This window comes from Triticum aestivum, chromosome 2A (assembly GCF_018294505.1).
Source record: "Triticum aestivum cultivar Chinese Spring chromosome 2A, IWGSC CS RefSeq v2.1, whole genome shotgun sequence".
NCBI classification, from domain to species: domain Eukaryota; kingdom Viridiplantae; phylum Streptophyta; class Magnoliopsida; order Poales; family Poaceae; genus Triticum; species Triticum aestivum.
In genome coordinates this window covers 707,474,838-707,488,188 of record NC_057797.1, presented here as the reverse complement: position 1 = coordinate 707,488,188, position 13,351 = coordinate 707,474,838, and the positions used below count along the sequence as shown (strand labels likewise).

The window sequence follows — 13,351 nt, the reverse complement described above, 5'->3', positions numbered from 1 at the left end:
TATAACCAATATGATATTATGTACCATGTGAGGTGTCGGCAAGTAGTTTACTGCCGACCTCACTGATATTTACAATCAAGAGAAAACTTATACTAGCCAAACTACATGTCATGTTGCTATGATTTGGAGCACCTCTAGCTAACTATTACTACTTGGTGTGACCCCCTACACTCGAAATGCATGAACCGTCTTAAAAAAATTCATGATATAAATACTATACTTCCATATTTATTTTTTCAAAATTGTATCCTTTTACTTTGAGTTATTCTTATATTGCAGGGAATTACCATAAAGGTTGATTAGTATGATTGGTGGTTGGAGTGACAAAATTACCAAACCCTAGGTTTTAGAACTGTGCATGAGGGGTTGTTGGAGCCCCGATGTCTAATGTTATGGTTAGATGTTATCTTAATTATTCTTTTGTATTCACAGATTCTTGCATAGAGTGTATAATCATAGGTATGTTATTTGTTCAAGTGAGAACAACAAATTATAATAGGTTCCGCCACAAAACAGTTATCAAGGCAATAAATATTAACTCAATGGAACAAGATGAAAGCAACTTGGCGAAACTTCCATGTGTCATCGAGAGTGATTTAACTTCTATAAACAATACAAGTGGCTTTTCCTTAACACAATTAAGTATTGGTCCACTTGCTGCACCATTACACTTTTGTTACTATTTACGTTTAGCAACCATCTTCGTTATCAAATAAACTATCCAATGGTATTTCCAATTTTTACAGTGAATCCTTACAAAAATCTATTAACCAATTCCTTCAGCTCCTAGTTGGGTTTGGCAGTTACTTATCGAAAAGAGCTAGAATAGATCCCCTACACTTGTGCGCTATTACTATCTCATCTCTAAATAGCATTAACTACTTTGCATGAAAATTAACCATGCTAAGAATTTTTTGAAACCAAAGTCAAATATTCACAATTATTAAGCAAACTCTAACTTGGTGTCCTTATCTAGTCAATGAGTATCCCAAGCATACAAGGCTTAAAATCCAGAAATAAACCAATGATAATAGGCCCAACATATAACATTAAAATAAATGTTTCATAGGAGATTTTTTTGACATTTAAAACAATATCAACTGCTAAAAATTTGGTTCATACCTTATTTCATTTCAGCACTAACATGATGGAAATGCCAGATCATTCGGTTGCTAAACAACGACCAATATGTAGTATGAGTCTTCAAAATTTTCTTTTTGACATATATCAAAGGGTACTTATTAAAATTAATTGACAACATGTACTATATAAATAAGAAGCATGTTGCATTTCAGTTACTGCTGGGACTAGGTATTCGGGGTCGTCGTATTAGGAGAGTAGTCTTTTGTCTGGCCTTTCGTCGGGTGCATTGTAAGTATTTAATTATTCTTTTGTCCAATGAAATATGGCAAAATCTTCCGTTATTGTTTTTAAAAGGTGGATGTCACTGTTTATCTGCAAGGGAAGCAACGATGTTGTTAAATCCTATATTGTAACTAAATAGGTGGTCCCCACTAATCTATTTTGATGAACATGCAACCACGCAGGGGAAAATGCCCCCCTCAACATGCAACCATACAACCATTGAATTATATAACAACCAATTCCCAAACGATGCACATGGTATCATGGAAGAGCCGAAGCCAACAACAAAAGGGCGAGCAATTTCACCCTTGTCAAAGTTGCAAGTGTTGTGATGGTAGTACACATAGAGCCCTTCGAGTTAATCACCAGCTGATATCAAACAAAGCAAGATAAAAAGGCACAGCCACATTAAAGAAGGAAAACTTAGGTTAACAGCAATATGAGCATACACATTCAAAATTTTAAGACCATAAAATGGACAATCCAGTTGTTGTAACCGATCGATAAATTTTAGATTTTTCCGTAGCAAGCCCTCACGAAGCAATGCGATATTTTATACCGAAATGACAGTTCCGAAATCAGAATAATATGAGTCTCAACTATGTAATGCTGGAAATTGCTAGTTCACATGCATGAAACAATAAAGGTATTGCTGATATTAGAAATGTATTTTGGTGTCTATAGCACATTCTTTGCTTTTGTGTCAAATAAATTTTATGTGAACATGTTGACCTGTATAACCGGAGAAACTAGGTGAATATAAGCATGCGCTAGCACCTGGAGGTGCACTAGTGCACTAGACCTCATGATCAACATTTAGAAAGTCTTGGACAACTTTGACAAAAAAAAACAACAATATTTATGCGACATGTCACCATTTTATAGATACAGTTTTGGTACACAACTATAGGAACAAAAATATGATCATTTTTTATAGATTTGAATATGGTATTTCTCATTTTATTTACAAAGTTGTGAATTGAATTTAGATATGCAACTTTCTGACATGGTAGATGTGTATTCTGTGTCATAAATTAATGCATTAGTGCATCTCATGGGTGCATACTATATGACCTGGACCTTGGAGAAGCATTACATCCTCTAGAAGAGGCATTGTTTTATCATTCCAAAAAAATGGAGATGCAATTGTGTTACCGGCTAGTGCTTTTGATAAGCCACATATTTAATGCTTAGAAAACAAATTGCAAACTGACAAATTATGACATGTAACAACACAACATCGTAGAAACTAGCTACACCTCTAATTCAACACTAGGAATCTGAAACCACAAGCCTGCCACATACAACATCAACCCAGCTTCACGTGCAACCCACACATGACTCTCTGCAGCTACATAAGCAAGGATCTGTCTGGAACCACTTCTGGTGCCATACAACAGGAGAACGCCGTCAAGTTCAATGCCAGTCTGATTTCTTTTGTTGCTCATCGGGCTCATCAAGTTTTTTCTTGAAGATATCTGAGTTGCGAAGCTTCTCTCTGGACTCGTGAGCTGAAGGTATTCTTGAGTTGCCCCGATGTCCCTGAACAGATGCAGAGGAGGATTACATAATTTTAACTAAAAGGATGTCGTGAATTTGGAGTATACACCACATTGAATCGTACCGTTCTGAGGGATTCTCTCTTCTTTGCACGGTGGCCATCCTTTTCTTTCATAGCGTTGGGAAAGAGAAGATTCTGTGCTTTTTGAAATAACATGAAGCCCTCAATATCACCATTCCTGATGCCTGCTTCTAGCTGCAAGGGAAGAAAACATCTCATCAAATGAACACAATTTGCTTAATAAGTACTCCCTCCATAAAGAAATATAAGAGCGTTTGGATCACTAAAGTAGTGATCCAAACGCTCTTATATTTCTTTACAGAGGGAGTACTGAGGAAGGCCGCTCACTTACCTGAACATGTAAGATGCAGATGAAGATGCTCGCAATAGGCAACCAGCTCTCATCAGGGGAGAGCGATAAGTTCGTTCTGGAAACAGCAATCACATTTGTAAGTTATCCGAGCTGACAGCTTGGGTCTAATCTCCAATTCATGGATAGAAAATGTGCAAAGTGTTGAGCATGCAAAAAGTAAGCCCACAGCAATTAGAACATGGTGGTATGCTAGAACACGGTGGTATGGTACACCAGAAGTGCATATGAATTAGTACACCGTTACAACTTACAAGGCAGGGTGGCAAGTAACATTTTGCTAATCAGTAATGACACTAAATTTCAATCACCATACTCAACTGAAGAGGCACTTCGTTGCTCCATTTTTATTTTTATTTTTGAGAAACTGCTCCATTTTGTATTGCTTCCATATGTAAATTTACACACATAGAACCACAACATGTATAACATGACAAAATGAAAGGCCTAACAAGTAATGACTGTACTTAACGTTGGTAGGTTCATATTTCATTGCAACATCATGTGATAGAACCCAAAGAGCAGTTCATAGTCCATAATGTACTACTCCCTCTGTTCCTAAATATAATTCTTTTTAGAGATTTCAATATTGGACTACATACGGATGTATATAGATGTAGTTTAGAGTGTAGATTCACTCATTTTGCTCCGTATGTAGTTCATATTGGAATCTCTAAAAAGACTTATATTTAGGAACGGAGGGAGTACATTACTAACACCACAGAAGAAACTCGCATGAAAAATCTGATGAGGGGTTGAAGTACAGGTGGGGATAACGGCTGCTCACTCCAAGTTGTTTAACCACATTGCAATTGTTAAGCAATTGAAGATGGTCTAATAAGTGGATCTTTGTTGACGGATGCTGAGGGCAATACTGAAGTGGAATCCTCAACTTCCCTGAACATATGGGGATAATCGGATGCTCACTCCAAGTTGTTTACCCAATTGCAATCGTTAAGCAATTGAAGATGGTCTAATAAGTGGATGTTTGTCAACGGAAGCTCAGGGCAATACTGAAGTGGAATCCTCAGGTTCCCTGAACACTCTACAGCTCCAATGGCACTAGTCGACCCAAACTCGGGGCAATACTGAACCGGAATCCTCAGCTTACCTGAACATTCTACAGCTCCAATGGCACTAATAAGTGGGCAATAGTGAACAGGAATCCTCAACTTCCCCGAACACTCTACAGCTCCAATGGCACAAGAAGCATTTTGCCAACCTAAGTCAGTCCCTGGCTCGTAGCACTAGCAACTGCTTACCTAGCAGCCAAATAGTGACATGCTACATCACAGAGCCAGGATTTTCCAATGCAAAGCAACAGCTAACTGAGAAGTTGAAATACTCATCTCAGATAAAAACCTAACAGAGCGAATAATCAATTGTTCTGGGATACTGAACAAAGAAAACAGAAGCTTGTAGCCCAGGATTCACAATTACAAACCTAAGGTAAGGAGCCAAATAGACGGCCGCGTAGAGCAGATACAGCTTGCTGCCGCTGTCGAGCCACGCGAAGACCCAGCTCTAATCCCAGGAGAAAAGCACCCAAAACATTATCAGTCTGCGGGGGGGGGAGAAACAATAAGAGCAACCAAGATGCTTCCTTCAGCTCACCAGCCAGTTGAAGTAAGGCAGGAAGGAGATGATGGCCATCACGCCCATCCTCGTGTCCGTCGCGCCGAACTCCCCGTCGTCCTCCTCTTCCGCCGCCTCTCCTCGGACCCTGGGCGGCGGGAGCGCGAGGGACGCGAGCACGCAGGCGCCGATGGCGGCGACGAACGGCGCGTCCTGCTGCAGCTCCGCGCGGCAGGCTAGAGTCCGCCGGCTGCGGGGCCGCGGGTTGAGAGAGCGGGCCCCAGCCTCGCATCCATGGGGGCCACCGAGGGAGGTTGCGCGCGGTGAGCGGCGGAGCGGCGGGGGGAGGGAGGCGGTGGTGGCGGCGAGCATCGGGGGGAACGGAGGGGGGAGAAGAGCAAGTGGCCGAGCAGGGGGGTTCGACGGCTGCCGGGTTGGTAGTAGAGACACAACCTTTCCGCTTTCAGCTCATATACGGAGCTCGCGGTTTCCGCTTTCAGTTACCGTTCACGTATAGTACAAAACACATGACCAGTTGAAAGCTAGGGACAGTAAATGCCACTAAATTCTTAAGTCGAATCTAGTTTGTATTAATCAAAAGAACACTGTATAAGATCATATAACAAGGTAATTGATCCACATGCATAAATGCAACCCTAAAAAAGGGAAGAATTCCAATATGACTAGGTATCTTTAAGCTTTTTACCGAAGCCACAAATAAACTTATTGTCGGTGTACCACCATAGCTCTCGTCAATAGACAGTATTAAAAAAATCCAATTACTAAAGAGCATGCAAAGACCTGTAAAGAAACAAATATCATTGAACCATCGCAAACTGACATAGGCAGACAACGTCAAACAAACGACCTTGCTAGCAAATACTCCAGAAAAGATATTGTTAGAGAAGACGATGTTATCGCCGACGATACACTTGAAGCCCACAAGAAACCATACTGAAAATAAACCCGTCGTTCATGAAGAATAACAAGGGCAAAACTCACAGGCTCTACGACAATGTTGTACAGACGCCATGAGGATAGGATTGAAGCCAAATGCCTTTTATTCGAGATGAAACTACCATCCCATTGGGATGACTACACAAAGAATGGAGACAGCGGCAATCTTCTCCACTCCGCCCCATGGTGCCAGAGCAACACTCGAAAGCGGAAGAGAGAGGAGATTGTCTTGTGCCAGTGGAAGACTTTTTTGAGTTAGTCACGCTAAAAATGACATTGAATAAAGTAAATAGATTTAGGAAACCGCACAACAAACATCCTATTGCCGACAACCCAATTACGTTCCAGATCTTTCCAAAAGCACGTCATATATTACTCCATTGAGGAGTTAGCGCCAGGGCTATTTCTTGTCTATTGCGAAACGCCCCAGCCCAACATTGTAGATCATGTAGAAGTTTTAGAAAGGTTCTATGGGCATGTTCGGACCAGGTTTGGAACCTTCACGTGGTTTCCTTTTATTCATCCGTTTCTATGTGTTTTCTCATCTGTTTTTCATGATTTACTTTGGTATTTTCTTCACCAGTTTCGTTTTCTTTTCTCAAAACATATCTACTTTTTTTCAATACACATTGTACATTTTTAGTATACACATGGAACATTTTTCAAATACATGTTTAAAAAATAAAATACACGTTGAATTTTTTTAATGGCATGAAAAAACATTTGTACATTTTTTAGTTGAGAAATAACATTGTATACATTTTTTATGAAATGCGTGAAAAATTCTACGGAATGTCACGTGCATATTTTGAATGGTATGGGACATATTTTTTGAATTTATATGAATATTTCACATTGTATAAGAATTTTTTTAAATGTCATTAACATTTGTTGAATGTCACAAAAATTACTTTTTAATGCTATTTCCATTTTTAGAAGTTGCACGTACCTTTTTTTACACTGCATGAACATTTTTAAAATGTGCAATGAACGTTTCTTAAAAAAATTAGAAATAGGTTTCCATTTTAGAAATATATACATACAAGTTATAAACTAGAAAAGTAAAAGAAGAAAAAAGTTCACTAGGGGTCAGCGCTCCTCCCGCACTGGGCCGGCCTACTTAGGGCATCATGCGAGACAAAGACACGCCCAAAAGTTAGGCCCAAGAACCAAAATCAGCAGTTTTATTTACAGTATTTTTTTGCAGAAAAGTTTTATTTACAGTATACGGAGCCCTAAAAAAAATTGCAGTACACGGAAAAAAAGAGATGTATCCTCGTAGGGCCACCGCCCATTGACCCAGTTTTTATTTAGACCGTGAGCGGGCCCGGTCAGCACTGTAGGGGGGGGCCGCCGCCCGAGTCGGGTCAAGGTTGAAACGACGAAGAGCGCCGAGCACAGGTAGAGTGCACGTCACACTGCACTTATGGCCACCCCATGTTCGTTCGTTCGTTCGTTCCTGCGGGTAGGTACACTACGCACACGCGCTTCACTTGTGCACCCTGCACGTCGTCAGCCCAACCCAACCACCCTCGAAAAAAGCGCCAGCCACAAACATGGACCGGACGACGCAACGTGCCCAGCGACGACCTTTTGGCCCCGCTCGTCGGTCGCTTTTCGCGACGGACGGATGCAACTGAATGAAGCCGCGTCGGCGCCAAGGCTCCATCACCGACCAGAGGAGAAGAGAGACCGAAGCCTGGTCGGTGGATCGATCGGTCGGTCGAACCAACCAACCTCCCCCAGTCCCCCTCCCCTGGTCCGCTCTTCTCCTTGGCCAAATCCCATTTCCACTTCAACGCTTCCTTTTTCTTTTTTTTTCCTCCTCGGTGAAAAAGATAAAAGGTCGTGCGAGTGAGTACTACGAGCAGTGGCGCAGGCATATGGCCGGACGCTTTCCAAACGACGAAAGAAAGCTGAAAAAGGTCCAAGCCAGCGAATGAGCTTGGGATGAACAGTAACTCGAAAATTATTTAAAAATTCGGAATTTTTTTATGTATTGATTTTTCTTTGCCATGACTTCCACAAATGTGATTTCATGATAAAACATTGCAAGCTCTTAAAATATCTGTCAAAGTTTGCCATAAAAAATCAATTTTTTTGAAATTTTTTTATATTTTATATTTTACTGTTCACCTAAGCTCATTCGAGCTCAGGTGCAAAAACTTCACATCCCCAAGCCAGCCAAATGTAGGGTGACGGACTGACACGGGAGGTCGGCAGGAGCTGACAGGTGGGCCTGCCTAGACGGCTCACGTGCACTTCCGGGAAATGGGGGAAAGGGAACAAGAAATTACGACGGGGGCATAATTTGTCAAGTTCGATGCCTCGACCAGGAGTTGGAGTTTGGATTTTCTCTGATTGCTCGGCCAAGCCGAGGCAGGGAAATTCCGGCGCGAGAATTGCGTTGGTGTTGATCTCATCATCAGTCATGAACATCATTAGCCGTTTCGACTATGTAGAGGGACATGTACGGGCCACCAATGATGGAGTCAAATCCAGCAGATCTCAGGTAGAAGGTCATGAGTTGATAGCCTTGGCACGATGATAACATGGACATGGGATTTTATCCAGGTTCGGGCTATCTCCAAGAGATGGCACCCTGTCGTCCTGCTTTGATTGTATTAGTTGACGGGGTACAAAGTATACAAGTTAATCTACAACGAGATTGTGTGCGTATGTGTTGACGTCTATGGTCTTCACCCCTCAATTTATATAGACACCGGGTACCTAGGGTTACACATAAGTCGGTTACATCTATGGATTGACTCTCTTGGGGGCTTGACGAACATGGCCCACTAGTTGGTTGCTTTGGGGATCCTAGGCCCAACCCATATGCCCGGGAGCCGGCATCGTTGGCACCCCTTATTCAGGACATCATCACTGAGGTTAGATAATGACAATTGATTTAGGAACCCGTCCAACATGCGGCATGTTGCCGACGGACCAATTACATCGCACCTCTTTTGAAAAGCCCGCCAAATTGCGCGAGAGCTATATATCACTTATATCGAGATGGAAGGAGCTCTCGCGTCAAGCGCAGTGCGAGCGGTCGGCCCGCTAGCGTAGGGATTCGCTCGTTGCATTCGCTATACTCCGGTTTTCTCTGTGTTTTTTCTTTTGTTCTTTTGTTTGGTTCTTTTCTTTTTTCATCTGTTTTCTTTGTTTTTTTATTTTTTTCTCCAGTATCTATTTTATTTGTTTCACTGGTTTTTTCTTATTTTTCACTAATTTTCTTTGGTTTTCTCTTTGTTTCCTTCTTCGATTTTCATTGATTTTCTTCGGTTCCTTCATTTTTCTTTCTTTTTCATTGATTTTCTTTAATTTTCGTTGGATTCTTTCTTTTTCTTGTTATGTGTTTTTCTTTATGGTTTTCTTTTTTTTGAACCTTTTTTGATTGCCTTTTTTATTATCTATGTTTGTTGTATCGTTTTTCCTTGGTTTTCTATGTACATTTTTCATGTACATGTGAAACTTTTATTTTCATACATGTTAGCACTTTTAAAACACAAGGTTAACATTTAATTTTTTTTATTTCTACATTTTTCATATACATCAAGAACATTTTTTATACAGGTCTAACATTTGTTAATACATGATTAGCATTTTGAAAATATAATGATTAACATTTTTTCCAAATACAAGTTTGATTTCGACTTTCTTCATAAACATCGTACATTTTTTACATATACCCGAGATATTTACTTGATATACGTTTAAACTTCTATAAATACATGATTATGATTTTTTATAATGTCATATAATTTTTCAAACACATGAACATTTTGAAAATTTCAAAAAAAAATTGCATGCTCTCAACATTTTTTTATACGTTGTTTACATTTTTATACATGTTTAAAATTTTCTAAATACATGATTAACATTTTGTTCGTATATATATTTTGATGTGTACTTTTCGCACACATTGTACTTTTTTTATACACCAGGAAGAAGTTTAATGCATGTGTAAGATTTTTTAGATACATGGTAAACATTTTTTTTTCATATATATATTTTGATGTCTACTTTTTGCGTATACATTGTATACTTTTTTGCATACATTAGAAATATTGTTCCATACGCGTTTAACATTTTTCAAATGTAAGATTACCATTTTACCATTCCATATATAAAGTGATTTCCATATTAGATATGTCTAGAAAATTTCGAAACTTTAGCAAAGGTAAAAAAAACAAAGTAAAAATGTGAAAAAAGGGCTCAGTGCCTGCGATCCCCGCTTGGTGGCCCTTTACGGGAGGAAATTGAATGAGCCCGTCCAACTGTGTATGACCCCAGGGAAGAATTAGGCCCAAAAGAACCAAAATCAGCGGTTGATTATACGGAATGAAAAATAATTCTAGCTTCCTCAAAAAAAAAAATTCTAGCTGTACTGTTGTAGGGGCACCGGCCAGTGACCCAGTTTGCCGCCCGTGCCCGTCGACCATTGAGACCCTGACCCAGTCCGGTCAGCACGATTGGGTCAAGCCTGGAACGACCAAGAGTGCCAGAGTGCAGCGAGGGTCACACCGTCACACTATACTTGTAGCCGCTCCATGTTCCTGCCGAGGGAGTACCGCTACACACACAAGTGTGGTACACCCGTGCACCCTGCACGTCGTCAGCCCAGCCCAACCACCCTCATAAAAAGGGCGAGCCACGAACATGGACCGGACGACCGACGCAACGTGCCCAGCGGCGACCTTTTGGCCCGCTCGTCGGTCGCTTTTCTCGACGGACGGATCCAACCGAATGCAGGCGCGTCGGCGCGAGGCCGTCCAGAGTCCATCCGTGCCCGTGAAGCCTGGTCGATCCATCGATGGATCGGTCGGTCGAACCAACCAACCTCCCCTGGTCCGCTCTCCCCCTTGCCCAAATCCCATTTCCACTCCAACGCAGGACGCGCGAGCCCGCTTTTCGAAAGCCGAAAAGGGGTCCAAGCCAACTGCAGGGGCTGACAGGCGGGCCCCGCGCCGGACGCCTGACAGGAGCCGGAGAAATTACATCACCTGCTCCGCAGCGGCCGCATTGAATTCCTCCTGTGCTGTTGCTCTACAGGGCGTGGCGACAAGGAATTGAAGCGGGGGCGGAGGGAACGCCGGGGTCAAATGGGCTCGCCTCGCCTCGTCGTCTAGCCTGCCGGCGCGAGTACATCTGCTGCTGCTGCTGCCTGCTCTGCTGTAGATTTGGTGGGGAGCGGCGGCCGAGGGAGGAGAGGACGGTACCGCATCGATCTTGATTATTTAAATTTTATTTCTCGGGCTCCGCGGCTGTCCGGCCACGATTCGATTTGATGTTGCTTGGAAAGGTCAACAAAGATATTTCTTTTTTGCGGGACAAAAGATCGAGGGAACGGTTTCTGTTTCCGGTTCACCTGGAGCCCTGCCGCCCCTACGCCGCGTGACACCTCCGGCTTATGCTCCACTTGTCCGGCCGTCGGAAAGCATGATGGGCTAGTTCCACAATCGTGTAGTATGTGCTACTTTCACCATTGCGAGCGAACAAACATGAATGAAGGCGTAGGCCAGATACTTGTAGCGTGCCATCAGGCATGATAACCATGAAAATGAAACGTGCATGACCAGTCTTTTATGTTAGGTTTTTCAACATCGACAAGACATCAGAGAGTTATTATTATACCAGCAGCAAATTAGTAAGGAGAGCCGGCCAAAAACCGACGGCTTCCTCCGTCAACACACGCACAACTCGCAAGATCTTTGACAGGACCCGCTGATACACGGTGAAAAAGTCGGGGATTCGGTCACCCACATGTCAGTTTCTTCTTTACCCATATGTTCCATCCGCTTCATTAGAAAAACCTTAAACCCACCGCCACCACCATCACCGTTCACCAACAACTACTACAAAACACAAAGGAAAATAATTAAGAACAGAGCCCGGGTAACCCCTGACAGCACAGTCCCAGCATAGGAAGCGGCAGTAACTCCCAATGGCCGGCAGGCACTGGCCACCGTTTCCCTTCAGTCCGTCTCTAACCTATACATGTTCGTCACTGATACAGGCTGCTGCTGCTGCTGCAGGCGCAAAAACCATGCATGGTCGCAACGCAGCACCACCGAAGGCGCAAGGGGTTCAAACAAAAAACACAAACCCATATATGTCACTGGCTGGCTGGCTGGCTGTAAGTAATTAAGCGGTCGGTAATTTTCTTTCGTTCTTCTGGTGGTGGTGGTGGTGGTGGTGGTGATGGGGGGTCTTGGCCTGGGGGAAAAGGAGCAGTGTCAGCCGGCGAGGATTGAGCCGGCCCTCGTCTTGCGCGGCCGCGGCGGGGACTCCACCTCGCCCAGGGACGGCGGCCTCTGCGACAGCTTCTTGGCGGACGCGCTCTTCTCCTTCCTCTCCATCTCCTCGTCCGCCTCCATCTGCTCCGTCCTGCACTCCTCGCTGCAGAACGCGATGTCCCCTCTGCGCAAACAAAAGATTCAGGTTAATCTCAGTGTGTGCATGCCATGGCATGAACCAGTAAACACATGGCTTGACAGTCACTCAACGAACTGGTCATGTAACATGTCTGTCTTATCACACCTTCCCTGACACATGCAAATGTTTGATAGCGATAAACATGCAATTAGTGAAAGATGAAAGATCGTACTACGTTCTTTCATACTGAACGTCTGCTCGATCCTCCACTCCAAACCAATTCACAAAGAACCACGTAGTTTTCAACTTCATGCAGCAAAATCACAATCTCAAAAGAAACGGAAACGGAAGGACCCTACACAAAAAGCTACAGTTCTGTTCAACTCATCTATACCAGATGGAACAAAAAGCAGTAAAGCAGTAGGACGAACACCTTTGGCATCTATCCGAAGCTCTGATAATAATCCCAAAAAAACACATGCTTAGCAACTAAGTAAGTCTCTCCTGAATCCTGGTCAGTAACTTCGTAAAGAAAAATCAGTGGTAACTCCACACCACATGCAAGCGCGCAAATGAAATCGTGACCGTAATTAAGCCCGGCGATTCAGGCCAGCGCGGAATTTAATGGAATCACGCGCAGAGTAATCCACCACCACCCGTACGCGCACGACACCGATGACAGGACCTCTGCACCAATAGCCCATCATGAAAAAGAAGAAGAAAAAGGAAAAGTAGGCGCACCGATCTCTTCCCTTGTTTGTCCTAGCACCAAGAAACGAATGGCATTACTGTAACTTTTCTTTTCTTTTCTGGACAATCAGGTCAGGCCGCCTTTCCCCCGGCCGGCGGTCAAAATTTCTCTTCTTCCCCCGAGAAATACCAGCTCCGAACACGCCGGAAGTGGCCCTGCCCGGGGACCCACCGTACCGAAGACCCGGGCAAACACGACGGACGGAGGGAGGAGGGGGGAGGAAGGATGGACGGAGGGAGGAGGGGGCCGGGAGCGGACCTGTACATGAAGATGTCGCGGTTGCTGGCGATCGGCTTCCGGCAGAGGAAGCAGGCGTCGAGGAAGTAGCCGTACGGCAGCCCTCCGGCCCCGAACCCCGCCCCGGCGCCCGCGGCGCACACCAGGTCGTCCTCCA

The 13,351-nt window shown here is 43.5% G+C and overlaps 2 protein-coding genes across 2 annotated transcripts; both read right to left on the bottom strand.

Annotated features, from left to right (window-relative positions):
- Positions 1 to 2,489: 2,489 nt before the first annotated feature.
- LOC123190397 (uncharacterized) lies at positions 2,490 to 5,302 on the bottom strand. Its single transcript, XM_044603023.1, has 5 exons — positions 4,911 to 5,302; positions 4,741 to 4,820; positions 3,279 to 3,354; positions 2,990 to 3,121; positions 2,490 to 2,907 (listed from the first exon to the last, which is right to left on the bottom strand). Exons 1-5 carry the CDS (start codon positions 5,241 to 5,243, stop codon positions 2,782 to 2,784), a joined length of 747 nt encoding a protein of 248 aa, XP_044458958.1. The 5' UTR covers positions 5,244 to 5,302; the 3' UTR covers positions 2,490 to 2,781.
- A 6,138-nt stretch (positions 5,303 to 11,440) lies between these two features.
- LOC123190395 (glycine, alanine and asparagine-rich protein) lies at positions 11,441 to 13,346 on the bottom strand (the record flags this gene model as incomplete). The annotated part of the gene is given in 2 exon segments (XM_044603022.1): positions 11,441 to 12,251; positions 13,216 to 13,346. Coding segments are annotated over 2 exon segments (315 nt in total), but the record flags the coding sequence as incomplete, so codon positions are not given.
- Between the last annotated feature and the right edge of the window lie 5 nt (positions 13,347 to 13,351).

Coding starts and splice junctions, on each gene's coding strand:
- LOC123190397 (XM_044603023.1), bottom strand. CDS start 5,243: ATGCTCGCCGCCACCACCGCCTCCCTCCCCCCGCCGCTCCGCCGCTCA. Junction 4,821..4,910: donor TGCCTTACTTCAACTGGCTG/GTGAGCTGAAGG, acceptor TCCTGGGATTAG/AGCTGGGTCTTCGCGTGGCT. Junction 2,908..2,989: donor AGAGAGAATCCCTCAGAACG/GTACGATTCAAT, acceptor GCATCTGTTCAG/GGACATCGGGGCAACTCAAG.